A 16,324-nucleotide genomic window follows, 5' to 3' on the forward strand; every position below is an offset into this window, starting at 1 on the left:
ACCAGCTTCTCTCTCGGGTGCCCTGCCTTACCCCAAGCTGCCCAGGCCCGGGCTCCCTGCCCGTTCCTCCCACTTGAGAGCACTCTTAGGAGGCCTTTATAAGACTGCTCTTTAATAAGGAGGCTGCTGGGCTGGCTGGGTGCGGGAGGGGCCGTGCATGGTATTCCCATGGTAGACACTGGGTTTGGGTGGCTGAGCACTCTGGTTCCTGTCCTAGCTGAGCGTTTCCCTGCTGAGTGAGCTAGGGCACTTTCACCTTTTGTACCTCATTTTCCTGTTCTGGAAAGAGGTGGGTAAGAATAACACTTAACTCATAGGTTGTAGGATTCAAATGTGTTAAAATACATTTAGTAAACTGAGCGTGGTAGCACATGCCTGTAATCCCAGCACTGAGAGGCTGAGACAGGAGGATTACAAGTTCATGCCCTATTTGGGCAAGTTGGTGACTTAGCAAAATCGTGTCTCATATTAATAATAAAAAGGACTGGGGGCCAGGGATATAGCTCAGCAGCATGGTACCTGCCTGGCAAGCACTAGGTCCTGAGTTCAATTCCTGGCTTCAAAAATAAATAAATAAATAAATAGGGTTCAGAATGCAGTTCTGTGCAAAGGTTCAGTCCCCAGTATCAGAAACAAAACAAAAACAAAAACACATTTCATACAAAGACCGTCTAGTATACACAGTAAATGCTCAATAAATGGTAACTAAATCCAGGCATGGTGGCACATGCCTGTAATCTCAGCACTGGGGAGGATCACTGCAAATTCAAGGCCAGCCTGGACTATATAGTGAAACCCTGTCTAAAACAAACAAAACCATTTGCTAACCTACCTTAATGACTGTCTATTGCCTGCATAAGAGGCCTCCACCTGGGTGCCACTGTGCAGTGCCTGCCAGGAAGGGGCCCTATGGGGCTGGGACAGGACTCAAGCCTGCAAGCACCCCAGCATTGTCCCCTGCAGAATAATCTCCACTCCTCCATCTCTTCTCCCTTTCATTCTTTTCCTCTCTCCCTTTTATACTCCCCCCTCTTTCCCTCTTTATTTCTGCTTTCTTTTTCTTCCCTCTTTTCCTCCACTTCTTTCTTTTTTCTTTCCTTTCCTCTGTCTCTCTGCCTCTGTCTGTCTCTGTCTCTCTCTGGCAGTGCCCAGATTGAGCCCAAGGCTTCACACGGGGTACACAGGTGCCCTGTGTACTGAGGTGACTGAGCTGTCTTCTCAGCCTCTCCTTTCATTTTTGGTCAGACTGATGAAGTTGAGTGACAGGATAGCTCTTTGGTTATTTTCAGAGGAATTGAAAATTCCTGGGGTTGGGTACCTCTGGGACGAAGAGGTAACTAGATGAGGGAAATTGGATTAGTGTTTTCTGGAAGAAGAGACAACATTTTAGGCAAGAGCCTATGCCAAAGTAAAAGATATTTAAAATGTTTACAGTTCCTTTTTTGGCCTTAAAATGTGACATTTACTCAATTTTTAAATTTTTATTTTGAAGAGGGTAAAATTAGCTCAGCAGCATGGTACCTGCCTGGCAAGCACAAGGTCTTGAGTTCGATTCCTGGCTCCAAAAATAAATAAATAAATAAATAAACAAACAAATAAATAAATAAATAGGGTTCAGAACAAAATAGGATATGAGATATAAATTTCAAGCTAAACGACCTGAGATCTTCACTATCTATCATATTGTCTCTTGTTTTCTTTCAAATAGTTGTCCATGTCTTCGCATACAGAGAATTTACACAAAACAACATAGTATAAAACTGATCTGAACAGAATGAGGAAGGCGTTTTAGGTCTTCAAAACCAGACAATAGGGAAGTCACTAATGGCTGTCGTAGAGCCTCTTGTTCTCTTCAAAATAGCTGTCCATACTTTCATGTATACTGAAGTTCAATAAAACAAAACAGGCAGTGGGGGAGGGGTTGCTTGGTTTCCCATTGCTCCAGGCCCCAGCATGGTGTGGGTCCCAGTAAACGCTGGTGGCTCCTATCCTGGACCGCCACAGCCTGCCATGCTCACAGCCACTCACAGGTGTTGCTTCAAGCTGTTTCTTTCTAATGAGTTGACCATTTCACTGCCCAAGTTCTGAAATGACCAACAGACCATAGAAAGACAACTCTTTAGGAAGCTGCCAGCCTTGATTCAGGGCCAGTCAAAGAATTTTTTTCAAAAAAGTTTTAAAACGGGGCTGGGGATTTAGCTCAGTGGTATAAGCGCCTGCCTTGCAAGCAGGCAGTTGTGAGTTCGATCCCTGGTACTGATAAAAACAAAAAAGATAAAAAAAAAGTTTTAAAACGATAAACAATGACAAGGTGTCCATTCCTGGGTTCTCCTTCCTTTCCTGCTGCTCCTCAGACCCCAGCATTGAACCCTGGACTAGGGAGCAAGGGGGTTCTCATCATCGAGGTCAGCAACACAGAGGGGCATCTCCTCAATGGAGGTGTAGAAGGTCTCAATAGGGGTGGGGGATTTAGCTCAACAGTGTAAGTGCCTGCCTGGAAAGTGCGAGGTCGTGAGTTCGATCCCTGGTACCAAAAAGAAAAAACAATAAAAAAAGAAAATCTCAATGTCTCCAGCATCCTCCTGCCTGCAGTACCCTTGTGGCCAAATTGTCCACCATGGTGACTCTGTGGATACAATATTCCCTGTTGGTGAGAAAGTCATGGTTGATGACTAAAGAAATCTGCTGTGCATTGGTGCTTTTGACCAGTGGTAGTCAAGGCTCTGCTTTCGTCAGAGCAGAACTCTCTCAGTCATGGCTCTTTCATTTTGGCCTTTATCTCCATGCATGGCAAATAGTGGGATCTTGGGCATGCATTTTCTCAGAGTTAGTCAACCTTGCTTCCCGTGTCCACAAAGAAGATTGTCTGGAAGGTGGCCAGGGTTGCTTACAACCTACATGATATCCAGCTCTTTCACCTCTCATTCTTCACTTATGTGGAATTGGTGGGACTCTCCAGGGTCAACTCTTCCTTCTTGACAAGAATCCACATGGAGCCCTCCATGAACTGCTTGATTGCCTCAAGCATACTGAAAGGCACCATGGCTGATGGCAAAACCACTTGGGCATTGCTAAGGTTTTGAAATACGTCATAGATCTGGTCCTTGGGTTCATGGCTTCACATATTATTAAGTTCATCCAACCCAAACATCTTGGGAGACAACTATCTCCATTTAAGCCTATCAAATACACTGTTAAGGGAATGTACAATGATACAAAAGCTTCCCTCTGCAGCCTTTGCACCTCAAAGCACAATGCAGACGTGGTAGGTGGCACTGGGTAATCTCCTGTATATCAAGGACTATGCTAGATGTCTTATCTCAAATCCACTCTCAAAGCCTCAGCAGGAAACTTCCACTGAGGAGGAAAGTGAGACTCAAAGGCCAACTTCAAATATAGGTAGTAGGCCCTGCATTTGAACTTCAGAACACGGGTGGTTAACCACTGGATAAAACTTCTCCATTGAGTCTTTGACATCCAGCAGTTGCTTCTATATCTGCTCCAGCCCTTAGGGAAAGCTCCTTGAGGTAGGAGCTGCATTTCACCACTACCAAAGCTCTAGAACTATGTAGACAAAGCAGAGAGAGCAGCACCAAGTGCATGTTGATGGAAGACTTGTTGCAGGACACTCAGATCCCAGAGGATGGGCTTGTCTCTTGGGTTGTGGCTGACGTTGGAAGTGTTTGTGGCAGGGAGTCCCATAGCTCCTGTTCACCTCAGGGTCTGCCCTGGCCCCCAGGTCAGCCAGGCAGAGAACCCCTCCTTTACTGCCTGATGATTCTGTTAGTTCCTGAATGCAAGTGTTTCTGAATCTAGAGCTGTGCTCTCTGTTGAGGTAGGGCAGAATACAGGACTGACCTGCCTAGGGACCTGGGAAGGGAGGAGAGGCCTAGAAACACACATCATAATGGCATGTCAGGGACAGGGCAGGGTAAAGGATGTTGCTGGCAGAGTATCCAGAGGCTAGTACCAGAGGAAGGGGTGAGAGTTGGAGTAGCAGACACTTTTTAGGCCTGAAAGCCAAGGGATAGACTGTGAGTCTAGTAAAATTTTCTACCATTGTTTAGTGCCAGAAACCAAATAATGACTTTGAATAACTCTAATTCTTGCCTTTTCCGGTTCCAGTAGTGAAAAGTGGGGTGCCATACAAACAGCCCCTTTTGAGCACAGTGAGCGTGTATTTAGCTATGCTTTAAATGTGGCTTGTTCCTTCCAGACCTATGTTGAAATTTGGTCCTTAAGGTAACAGTGTTGAGAGCAGGTAGAGCTTTTCACAGGTGATTAAATTGTTGAGAAATTGATGCCTTTCTCATGGGGTGCATCCTTGCTCTTGGGGACAGGATTCCTTCTCACAAGTATGTTGTGGTAAGCAAGGCCACCTTCATCTTTTGTCTCTTCCTCTGCCAGTGCCACTTGGCCTTCCATCATGAGGCCCTCACCAGAAGCCAATCAGATGCTGGTGCCATGCTCCCAGCCTCCAGAACCCTAAGCCAAAATAAACCTTCCTTATAAATCAGGTATTGTTATAGCACAAAAATGGATTAAGACAGAGTGTTACACAATCTACCAACAAATGATTGCAATCTTCATTGCACAAACAGGTCAATCATTGTCTCTGAAATAGGATAACAGTCGATAGCATCTTGGATCTTCATTTTATATCCTTTTGGGAGAAGGTCCAATGGGCCTTCCTATCCTGTGGCATGTGACCTCCTTTTTTTGAATGCAACTATGCCTGGAACTTAGGAACACAGACTCGAAAACTACACTGTTTGGGTGGAAATCCTCATGACTACTTTCTAGTTGTGTAACCTTGTCATCACTTGACCTCTGTTAAGTTACAGTTCCCTAACTTACCTGTCTCATTGGTTCATACATGCAAACCCCTTAAACAGTGATTGGCACATAGTAGATCACATAAGCTATTATTTTTATTATTTGTCCAGATATGTCAAGGTAGTTCTAAAGAAAGTAACAGAAGTCCTAATTCTCTGCTAGTATTAAGGAGGTTTCATTTCAAAGTGCTGGATTTCTTGCAGTGCTAAAGGAAACTGGGGGAAGGGATTAATTCTCATTTGTCCGAGCTGGGTAAGACAGCTCTCTGTGGGTTAGGCAGGCCAGTGGTGAGGTTGGGGACTCAGGAAGAAGTAAAATTGGAGTTAAGCACCTCCTTACCTGAAAATGATCCTCCATTTAGCCTCTGCACTGCCCAATGCTGTGCTATAGGCACTACAGTTCTGCTTCCACAAGTCTACTTTTCTCAGTATCCTGAGCTTAAAGCCCTGACTTGTTTACTTGCATCCCCAAATTATAGCAATGATGTTCAATGAATGTTGCTAAATAGAATGAAAGGAATTATTTGGAAAATGACTGGGGCTGAGATGGCACAGACTGTATAAACAAGTCTAGTTTACCAAGGGCTTGAAGAGGCTTGTGGGCCTTTGGAAGAGGCATCTGGGAGCTTGGAGTCCGGGTCTCCATCTTCTCAGCAACAGCCACAGCACTTCCTGAACAGCTGTATCATTCTCAAGTCAGAAGGAATCTGGCTTTCAATGACTAACATACAGCCTGCACATTTCAAAGATGTTTTATTAAAAAAAAAAAAAAAAAACGAAAACCAAACAAAAAGTCCAACCCCAGAATTCTTGGTTCTGGGAGTGTGGGAGCAGCTTAAGTCTGTGGGGAGGCTAGAACCTGGAAGACAGACAGTATGGGCTTCTACAGCCCTGGGAAGAGTGAGAGCCCCACAACTGTCAGGAAGTACCCCTTTTCCCAGGGCTCCTTTTCTGGCTCTTGCACTCAACTACTTGGAAAAGACTGTGGGGTGGACTGGGGGGCTCAGCCCCCAGAAAAAGGCAGGGTGGTCAGTCTTAGAAGGTCCTTAACCTCTTGTTAAAGTTACCAACTAGCTGGGAAGGACAGGGTGGCCTCCCAGGCCTCAATCAGGCATATCAATGCTATTCCTGAAGGTGGCACTCGGCCAGGCTGGAGAGGTGGGCTCAGATGGAGAGACACACTCCCAATTTCGGTGTAGGGCTCAAGGCCCTGGGAAAAAAGGGTCCTGAAGAGGCAGGACCTGGAGAAAGCCTCCTCCTGGGAGGACAAGGCAGGAGCCGTTATCTGGCAGGCATGTAGTGCTCAGGGGCCCTGGGGGCCGCGGGGCAGTGCCCTGATGGGTCTTGGGGGTGGATTGTCCAGGACAGGTTCAGGGCGAGCCCGCACGCTGACGCGGCGCTTCTGCTTCCGCAGCAGGTAGTTTGAATACTGCACCTCAGGCATGGCCAGCTTGATGCAGGCCTCAGTGGCGGGGCCAGCGCCACCTGCACCACCTGGCAGGTCATAGCCCATGATGTCCACCTTGCGGCTGGGCTGCCACGGCTGAAGCTGTTTGGTGCGGATCTGCGCAGCCGGCCTCAGAACCGGCTTGTCGCCGAAGCAGCGGCGGAGAAGGCGCTGGCGAGCCTCGCGCAGCTCCTGCGCCTCACGCTCCACGCATGCGCGACCAGCGCGCGCCACGCGGCGCCAGAAGGTGGCGTTGAAGTGGTCGTAGAGGCCAGCGTCTAGCGCGTTCCAGGCGCGCGCCGCCTGCGCCAACGCTGCAGGGATGGCGGCCAGGCGCGAGCTAGCGGCGCGCGCGTTGAGCTTGGCGTAGAGCACGTCGTCCAGATCCCAGGCCAGTAGACGCCGCAACAGTACTAGCGACTCATCGAAGTACTCGGCGATCATCACGAGTGAGAAGACCTCCTCCACCTGGCGGATGAGACCCTCCAGGTAGGCCGCGTCGTTCCGTGGGCTGCGCTCGTTGTCACCGCCCAGATCATAGGCCAAAGTGTTGTGCGCGAACATGGCGAAGTGCTCACCCGCGCGATAGTAGGCTTCCGGCGCGTGCAGGAAGGCTTCCAGTGACGCGTTAGGCACGCGCCGGAAGGCCGGGCAGTACTGGTTGTAGTAGCTGAAGAGCGACTCAAACATGGCAGCTGGCTCACGCAGGATGGTGACGTAGATGGTACCCGGCGGCATAAGGCGCTCAAGCTCCGCGCGGTCGAAGCGCAGGTGGCTGGCCAACACTTGTGGCGGTCGGGTGGCCGGATGCACGAAGTGCGCTGAGAAGTTACGTGGGTAGCAGAACTGGTGTTCGCAGCTAGGGTGCGGCAGGGCCACCGTCAGATTGTGGCGCTCGGCGAAGCGGAACAGGATATTCTGCACCGTAGTGCCTGCTGTCTTGTGCGTCTTAAGAAAGGCCACTGTCATGTGCTTGGGACGCGGCGGAGACTCCCGCAGAGGAGGGCAGCTCAGGGGGAACAGCTTGGGGTACCTGCAGGACCCAGGGGTGTGCCAGAGGAGTGTGTGAGAGAGTGCAGCGTGACTCTCCCTCCTCTCCCAGGACAGCGGACATGTCCCGGAATAGCCCAGCCAGAGCTTCACCAATGGAATAGAGGCGTCATGAAGACGCTAAAATGAGCCTTTTAATCACCGCTAGCCTCCTGAGCATCCCTGTATGGGAGATACCACGTGGGAACAGCCTCTAGTTAAAGTGTGAGTAGGTTCCATTAACCTCCTGCAAGAACTGAAGACTGCCAGAAACATGACTGAGGTTGGAAGGGAAACTCAGTCCAGACTTACACTGTGGGGGCTGGGGTTTTAACTCAGTGGTGCAGCGTCTACTTGGAAGCATGAAGTCAAGTCCGATTCCTGGCAGACTGCAAGAGCAAGACCCTGAACCAGAGCTACCTAGGAAACTACTCCTGGATTCCTGACCCACAGAATCTGAGAGAAAATAAATACTTCTTGTATTCATCTGCTATAGTTTTAAATTAATTTATTTGGGACTGGGGATATAGTTCAGCGGCACAGTGCCTGCCTGGCAAGTGTGAAGTCGTGAGTTTGATTCCTAGTGTGGGGAGGCCACAGTAAATCAGTTTATTAATGCGGAAATAAATAAGCAACCAAGGTCCTTGGAGATCCTTGAGGATTCCCATCTTACAAATATGGAACCTAAAGATCAGAAATCATGATGGTAAATTCCTGTTATATCCTAGATATTCAGGAGGCTGAAGTAAGAGTGCAAGTTTGAGACCAACTTAATGAGACCGTCTCACAAAATAAAAAGGATTGGGGCTAGAGGGTAAGGCAAGAAGATCGCTGCAAGTTCGAGGCTGACCTGGGCTACATAGCAAGACCCTGTCCCAGAAACAAGGAAAAGACTGGGGTTGTAATTCTAGTGGTTCCCTTGAGTTCCCTTGAGTTTGATCCCCGACTCCCTCCCTCCACACATTCACAAAGATAAGAGAATGAAGATAAGTCATCATCCTCATGCTTTCTGTCTTTCTGAGCTTCTCACATTAACTGGTTCCTCACTTTTCAGGTGGCTGCACTAAGCTTTGCAGCAAAACACCATTAGCGAGGTTTCTGTAAAGGTATCTGGGACTGTACTCATTTATTCAGCAAACATTTTTTTGAGCATCTACCATGTGTCAGGCACTGTTCAAAACTCAAAAAATATAGTAGTGTACAAAGATAATCTAGCTCTCATAAAGTTTTCATTTCTATTCCTCCTTCCTGAAACGAGTTTAGGATTATTAGTGACTTGTAAGGTCTTTGCAGGCTTTGATTCACTCTTCTGTTTCTTCTCTCCCATCCTAAGCATCACATAATAAGGGCAACTCTAAGCAGCTTTGAGAACACAATTGAGATTTCCTCTCTGTGGGTGGTTTGGGCTGAGGATGACTACACAATCACTTATAAAACCAGAAAGTTATTTGTAAAAGGACATTGGACCCATTCACACCATTCTTGAGTTGGAGTGGTGGTGCATGCCCAACACTCAGGAGGCAGGAAGACTGCCATGATTTCAAACCCAGCCTGGGCTACATGATGGGTTCAAGGCCAGCCTGAACAGCACAGCAAATCCTCCCTACCCCCCCCCCCAAAAAAAACCCACCTCCAACAAGTCAAAACAAACATCATTCTCCAGGGGAAGATCATGTAGAAAATGGAGAATTTGAGGCCTTGAGAGGTACAGTGTCTTGTTGGATTCACAGAATCAGGAGCAGAGACAAGGTTCACATGGTACCCTGTATCAGGGTGACTGGCAAGTCACACATATCATTCTTACTTTATAGATGAAACCAGGGCTCAGAGAAGTGGACAACACAGCACAAATGAAGTATCAACAAATTGCTTGCAGTCCACTAGGGAGACGCTTAGCCAAATCCTGTGAAAAGGATTCAGGCTAGATGTGAGTCCCAGCTAACTTTTGGATTTATAGTAAGTCAGTCCTTTCAGTGAAGGACAGTACCTGGGTTGCTCAAGATTATATATGGAAAGTGCGTCCAGTATAGAGGGAAAGAACAAAGCCCAGTAGAGCCTTCTTACAGGTGGAAGAATGGGAAGGGGACCAGCCACCTCTTGATAGCTCAAGGTGGCTTGGGACAAACTCATTTCCCCTTGCTGGGCCCTGCCCTCCCTGTGGCCCTGACTACTTACCAGCTGAGCTGTGCCCCCTGGTGGATGAGAAGGCTTACAGTGCTGCACCCCAGCACCAACAGCAGGATTTTCCTGCGGGTCATCATCTTGGTGGCCTGCTGCAGGCGCTGGAGAATGGGTGGCATGGTGGAGTGCCTACCTCTGGTCCACCCAGGGCCTTGCTATCCAGGACTCCCTCCACCAGCACTCATGGGGGGTCCTGGGGCTCTGGTAGCAGGGCCAGGGTTCCCGAGAAGCCTGGCAAGAGAAGGAGGCAGACAGGTTTGCAGGAGGCAGAGAAGATGGGCTCCAGGTCCTAGCAGGACTGCTGCAAAGGAGAACTCCAGTGAGTGGGGTGAGCAGAGTGGCCAGAGCAGATCAGATTCATACCTCCTGTTACCAAGGCCCTATATTCTCACTGTTCCAGATAGCCTAGTCTTGGGTGGAATTACAGGGCCTGGGGCGTGGCCAGCCCTTCAGACTGTAGCCACTCTGTCCCTTGGCCCCGTCTCTGCCTTTCTGTCCCTAACTAGTCTTTGTCTCATGGCCATTTGTATCTGTCCCCATAGCAGGCTGGCCTTAGCACTTGCATGCGGCTTAGAGTACTGAAGTCTCAGCCCAAGGTTTCCCTTGCTTCCAGACTTCTTGGCTGGTTGCCTCTACCAAGGAGGTGGCCCTGATTCCCCAAAGACATAGCTCCTCAGAAACATGGGCCAGACTTTCACTTTCTCGAGTCCCAGATGGGTTTTTCAGGCTTACTGTAGGTTCCATGCTATTACATACCTAACCCATTTAATCCTCCCTACCACACTAATATAGGTAGCACTCCTACTTTATAGATGAGGAAAATGAGCCTCTGAGAGGCAATGTCACTTTTCCATGGTTACACAGCTGGGACAGCAGAACCATACCTCAGACCTGCTCTTTCTGGCTTCAGAGTTCATGCCCTTGGATATATACTATTTCCATAGAAGACTGATTTCCCCATCTGTCTGGACTCTGCTAGTTCTGCATGCATCTCAGCACTGAGCATTCCTGGCTGGCCTCCTGCCTAGAGGGCCTAGGATCCATAAATGCAGGGGGAAAAGAAGGACTTGAAATCCTGGGATTCTATCTGGAACCTGAAACCTAGGCAGCTCCATCAGCTGTCTCTGTGGTGGAGGTGACTGGCTAAGGCACAATGGCAGCCTTGAGGGACAGGGAAGGAGTGTGGGGAATACAGAGGTGGTGCCTGTTGTGGCGCTGGCAACAATCTCTAGCAAGAAGTGAGCCTCCATCTCAGGTGTGTGGCAGCAGAGAGAGGTGGGAGAAGGTTTCTGGTCAGTCTCCTCTTCCTATGTCGATGCCATGGCTCAAAAACAGCCATGGGCTGGGTGTAGTGGTGCATGCCTGTAATCCCAGTACTTGGGCGGCTAAGGCAGGAGGATCACTGTAAAATCGAGGGCATCCTGGGCTAAAGTGTGTTCAAGGCCAGTCTGAACTGCATAGTAATACCCTGTCTCAAAAAAAGAAAAAAAGACAACCCAAACCCTTGGCAGCCTGGGTAGAAAGTCATCTTCAGCAGCCATACCTGTCCCTGGGAGACAGTTGGTCTCTGTCTTGCCCCATGGGCATGTGTCTGTGTCTAGATTCAGGCTCAGGTTTAACTGTTTCATACATACCTCCTCTCCAAAGGGGAGAGGGCTTGGAACCTTATGGACACATGTATGTGGAATTAGGACATCTGGGTCCCGGAGAGGTGAGATAATGTGACCACCACCTACTCTTGGCTTCCAATCCCTCTTTACCCCCATTCCCCATTAATCCTGGATTACATGTAAACCTGTTTAGGTAAAAAGATGTCCTAGTTATGCTTCCCCTTCTCTCCAGGCCCCATCACCTGGTTTCTTCCACCAGCCTTCAGACAAACTAATCTTCCTAGAGCCAAGGGGCTGAACAGCCAAGATGACAACCAAGTGCACAGCAGAGCCAGCGTTGGGGCCCTGCCTTTTCAGGGATGGCTATAGCAGAGTAGGGTTGGCTCAGCCTGGGTAGAGTGACCAGCAAGAGGAAGTCAGAGTTCTTGGTCCTCCCATGATGAATTCCTTCTCTTTGTCATGCATCCTGCCTAGAGGATTTGGGGACCAGGTGGGAGTTTTCCAAGGGGCAAAGTGAAGAGCAAATTTATTGCCACCTTTGCTAAACTTGTTGAAACCTCATTATTTCCCAGAAGAATTGGGGCCAGCTGAGGAGGTCACAAGTATGGGAAACCACAGCAGGCCCTTCCCTGGCCATACAGAGGGCGATGGGGTGGCCTGATAACACCTCAACCCCAGTTGGATGTCTGCCAGGGCATGAATATCAGGGGGTGTAGGAATTCTGTGCATACCCGGCCCTCAGGGTCAGTGAAGACTGCTCATCACTTCTGGATTTATCTTGGTCCATTACTGAGCAGCCTCCAAGTTACAGAGTTTCTTGGGACAGTGGGCTCACCCTGGTGGCTGTAGCCTCCCCATTCTCTTCTGGGCTGTGAAGCTCCTGCTGTCTTCCCAGAGTACGTAGCACATTTTCTCCATGACAAACCTTCAGGTATTTGAAAGCAGGAACCCTGGCTCCTGCGGGTAGGCACCCAGCCAGACAAAAAATTCCAGGTCCAGAGAGAGGGTTCTGCTCGGATACTGGACGAGGCCTGCCCACTTCAGCCAGGTCAATGTAAGATTTTCTTTTTGGAGATGAACTTAGAGCAGGGGAGATGGAGGGTCATCTCAGCTGGCTTTCCCTGTGGTCTCAAGGCTGATGCGGGTGGGTGGCAGCAATGTTTGGCCAGGCTTTAGAGCTACTGCTTGCAAGAGTCTCCAGACTACTCCCCAGTGTGTTCTTCCCAGAGAGAGAGGTTCCCACTGCCATTCCAGGCAGGTCAGGGCGCCAGCCTCATCAGAATATCAGAGCTAATTTTAGGCAGAACAATCTACCTCAGGCTGCTGCCCAGTTTTGCAAATTGCATTCTTTTCTCCAGGGAACCAAAGAAGAAATGGTATAAATGGCAAGCGCTTTGAAAACTGGCCTGCATGTCCTCCCCAACCCACTGAACCCCTTCTCTGTGCCCTCTCTGCTCCATAGCTGACACCAGGGCACTAAAAGGAGGGGGCGCCCTGGCCTGAACCACTGGGACTGACCTCCTGATGACCTGGAAACTCCATTCTGACCTGCAGGATGGCACAGACTGTGGAGGAGAGAAAGTGACCCAGGGCCCCAGAGAAAAAAGCAGCCAGGGTAGAGGGGGTAGCACATTCATGGCCTAGGAGATCGAATATCTTTCCACCTCCCACTTTTCCTCCCTACCCCCAGCCTGTACCAGGTCCCCCATGCCTCCTGTCCCTGTCATACACCCCCGCTCCATCGCTGCCTCTGAATTCCTTCTTCCTCCGTTCTCCATCACAATCCTCTCCTTAATCCCCCCAATTCCCTCAATTTCACTCCGGCTTTTTCCAGGGATCCTTGCACCGGTATCTGGTCACCACAGGAGACAGGCCAGAATCACCCTCTTACCCAGTCCGTCCCTCTCTCCCTGGAGGCAGCAGAGAGCCCCTTCCTCATGGTCTCCGGGAACTAGGCCCCCACAGCACTCTCCCTTCCCGCCTCTTGCTTGTTCCCCATCCCCGTGCGGTCCAGCCCCTGTCCAGCCCCAGAGTAACCACTGCAGTACTCACGCCGCACGCGCGGGCTCGATCTCTGATCCGGGTGAGGAGGGGCTCCCAGTTCCCTCTGGCCCTTGTTCCGAAATCCCCAGGGGTCCGAGGACTCCGGGGCCCTGAGCGCAGAGTGCTGGGTCGATAGCCTCTTTGCGCTTGGAGGGGATCAGGTGGCGTCGGCGCTCGCTCGGCTGCTCTCGGCTCTGCGCGCCACCCGCCCCCAATCTCACACCGGAGGCGGGGCGGGGGCGGGGGCCGACTGCGCAGGGGAGGGGGAGAGGAGTGGGAAGGGGAGGCAGGTTCCCTGGCTTGTGAGCTGTCTGTGAACACTCTCTGGGTGGCATCTTTAGATGTGAGAACCTTTTTCCTGCAACCTTGCAGAGCTGTGCCAGCTCCCTGCTTTCACTCACCAGAAGGAAACTAAGTCAGGAACGTGTCTGCCTACTCTGGCATTACTGAACGTTCTGGGGCCCCACTGATCATCCTTGGGTTGGTGGAGCCATTTTCCAGGATGTTCGGGCTGCAGCTACACTCAAAGGCTCACTTGCGCTTTCCTCCCCTTCTCTTCCTCCCTCTAGCAGAGAAAGCTGCAGCTGTGTCAGATTTGGTGTGCCCTTGCCGCCCCTTCCCTTCCAGCGTGTTCCCCTGCTGCTCACACACTCTGTTCACTCTTGACCAGAGCTTTCTTCTCACTGGAACCTCTGCCCAGATATCTTGCACCAGGAATCGAGACTCTGAGTCCAACTCTGGTTTGTTTGTAGGTCCCAGAAGTGAGAGGCAACTCCCTGAGCTCTGCTGCTTCCAGCTCTACACATGAAGGCTCTGTACAGACTCCTTAGCCCATAGGGGTTTTTTTTTCCGTACCGAGGATCAAACTCACAACCTAGCACTTGCCAGGTAGACACTTATGTTGCTGAACTAAATCCCCGGCCTCGGGGACTGGGGATTTAGCTCAGTGGCATAAGCGCCTGCCTTGCAGGCAGGTGGTCATGAGTTTGATCCCCGGTACTGATAAAAAGAAAAAAGACAAAATCAATCAATCAATCAATCAATCCCCGGCCTCTAGTCCTTAGCTCTTGGAAGCTGGGCAGCAGCTCCTCTCAAAGCCATGCCAGACACCAGAAGCCTCATCTTTGGTCCTGTGACTGGCAAGGATCCCTACTTCTTCTTTACTCTGGACTCCATCAGGCAAGGATCCTATTGGGACAGGAGGGGGCTGAATGTTCCCTTCTAGGGGAACAATGCAGACAATAAGTAGGTTTTATGTAAACATCCATGCTAAGGAAGAGGTAGGAGTGGGAAAGCTGCTTATTGCACCAGTTTTGCCCCTTGAGAGCATGTCAGCTCTTTGGCCTTCAGTCTTTCCTTCTGCATAAATAGGTAGTATTGCTATTTTTTTTTTTTTTTTTTTTTTTTTGGTATGGGGGTTCAAACTCATGATCTCGCGCTTGCAAGGCAGGCACTTATGCCACTGAGCTAAATTCCCAGCCTTCCAAATAGGGAGTAGTGGTGGTATTATATGTGTGTGGAGGGGAGTACCTTGTCTGCATCCTAGGATTACTGTGATAAAATGAGGTCCCAGTTGGAGTGTCCCTTTCTGGCCCTAGCTACATTAACTTCTCACCCATGAACTCTTAGCTTATTTTGTTTTAGAGACCCCTCCCTCTGCCCCAGCACAATCTGGCTGTGTGGGGCCTCCAGCCTCAAATGACCTGCCCTAGACTCTCCAGTTACTAGTAGTAGAAAGAACTTGCCTTTGAGTTAGAAATGGTTCTGTCTGAGTGGGCTGACAAACAGAAGGAAAATACCACTGTTCTTTCTCCTGTGCCTGTGCTGTCATTTCTGGTTTTGGCGTCCTCTCTGGGAGTGGTAGGAGGAACCTGGGGGTAGTGAATGTGATGGCAGAAGGAAAGGTCAAGGTTTGTGTAGAATCAAAGAGAATCCAGGGATAGGAAGGCAGCTAACTTGTCTTGGCCCAGTCCTTTTCCTCTCTTTTTCTCAAACCTTTCCTTCCCTACCTCATTCTTGTTTCTCTACTCCCATCTATGCTCCATTGGGGATAGCAAGTGAAATGCAGCCAACTAGACAGAAGATCTGAAGGGCACCTGGAAGGAAAATGAGAAAATGTCACTTGTTTTTCCCTTATTTGCTCAACACATACACAGAAACTCAAACAGGTTGTCCTTGAGAGGGCAGAGCTAGAGGCAGGGGTGGGAAGAGAAACAAGATTGAAGGACAGTTAGAATTGGAAGCTGGACAGGGAAGGTTCACTTGTGAATTCCCACCTCTGGCCCCAAGACAGGTCTTGAGATTATTATCTTTTTGAGACAAAATCTCATTATGTAGTTCAGGCTAGCCTTGAAATCATTGTGTAGCCCAGGATGTCTGTCCTCAAACTTGCAGGATTCTTGTGCCTCAGTCTTTTGAGTGCTGGGATTACAGGCATGCTGGATACCTAGTCTGAGTTTATTTCTAAGACTAAAAAAAGGTACAAAATATATTTCTTCCCCCATATTAGTTGGCACTTGAACACCAGGTTAGTTGCTCACGCTCTTTTGGGGGGACGCTGGGTGTGGGGTGACTTGGAATGAGGTAGGGAGAAAAGGCAAAATTTAAAAACGAATGGTGGAAATGCAAGCTCCAAGTAAGTAAAAGAAAGCAGGGGAAGGCTAGATGGAGAAGACATCTGAGCCAGTCTGAAAGGTGGAAAAGGGGGGCGTTAGTGTCACCCTTCCCCCCAGGTGGCAGCTGGAGTTCAGCCCGGGCGCCCGTTCCTCTTACGGCTCCGATTGCCTTTCAGCCCATTCATCTATGCCTGGGTCGGGGGCGGGCGGGCAGACAATCAGACACTGTTTTATCGCAGGCGTCGGCTCCAACCTCCCTCTTGGTAGCGGGGAAATGTGTTTCTCCGTCCTCCCTGGGGATTTAAGCGTCTGGGCTTGTGACGCCTGGGTAGGGAGTCGGGCCGGAAGGCTGTGGGCGGTCGGGCAGGTGAGATGCAGAAAATATCCCCTCAGGGCAGGGCCTGTGTCCTGGCCGCTGCGTTACTAAGGGTGTATGCGAGCTCGGTCTTCCAGACACTAGACCTATGAGGCCGCCACCCGCGTACTACAACTCCCATCAGGCTTTACATGAGGCCGCTCGCAGGCGCGTCTGAGGCGAAGCGCACCACTCGGCGTGCGGCGGTG

General features: G+C 49.9%; 1 protein-coding gene, 1 long non-coding RNA gene and 1 pseudogene across 3 annotated transcripts; 1 reads left to right on the plus strand and 2 right to left on the minus strand.

Annotated features, from left to right (window-relative positions):
* Window positions 1–2,041: 2,041 nt before the first annotated feature.
* On the minus strand, window positions 2,042–2,151 carry LOC111756335 (small nucleolar RNA SNORA2/SNORA34 family; annotated as a pseudogene).
* Window positions 2,152–5,571: 3,420 nt separating this feature from the next.
* On the minus strand, window positions 5,572–16,218 carry Gal3st3 (galactose-3-O-sulfotransferase 3). Of its 2 annotated transcripts, none has more exons than XM_063227553.1 (3): window positions 13,155–16,218; window positions 9,487–9,793; window positions 5,572–7,315 (listed from the first exon to the last, which is right to left on the minus strand). In XM_063227553.1, the coding sequence occupies exons 2-3, from the start codon at window positions 9,609–9,611 to the stop codon at window positions 6,139–6,141; spliced, it is 1,302 nt and encodes a 433-aa protein (XP_063083623.1). In that variant the 5' UTR covers window positions 9,612–9,793; window positions 13,155–16,218; the 3' UTR covers window positions 5,572–6,138. The 2 variants fall into 2 exon arrangements, with proteins under 2 accessions (XP_063083623.1, XP_003468306.2); XM_003468258.5 differs by having other exon boundaries at window positions 9,487–9,723; window positions 13,155–14,094.
* Window positions 6,598–7,797, plus strand: LOC106027308 (uncharacterized). Its single transcript, XR_001200899.2, has 2 exons — window positions 6,598–6,771; window positions 7,385–7,797. It is a non-coding gene; the product is annotated as an uncharacterized LOC106027308 (long non-coding RNA).
* Window positions 16,219–16,324: the final 106 nt, after the last annotated feature.

This window comes from Cavia porcellus, unplaced genomic scaffold (assembly GCF_034190915.1).
Source record: "Cavia porcellus strain 051 isolate PalLab524CR breed Dunkin Hartley unplaced genomic scaffold, mCavPor4.1 scaffold_17, whole genome shotgun sequence".
Classification (NCBI taxonomy): Eukaryota; Metazoa; Chordata; class Mammalia; order Rodentia; family Caviidae; genus Cavia; species Cavia porcellus.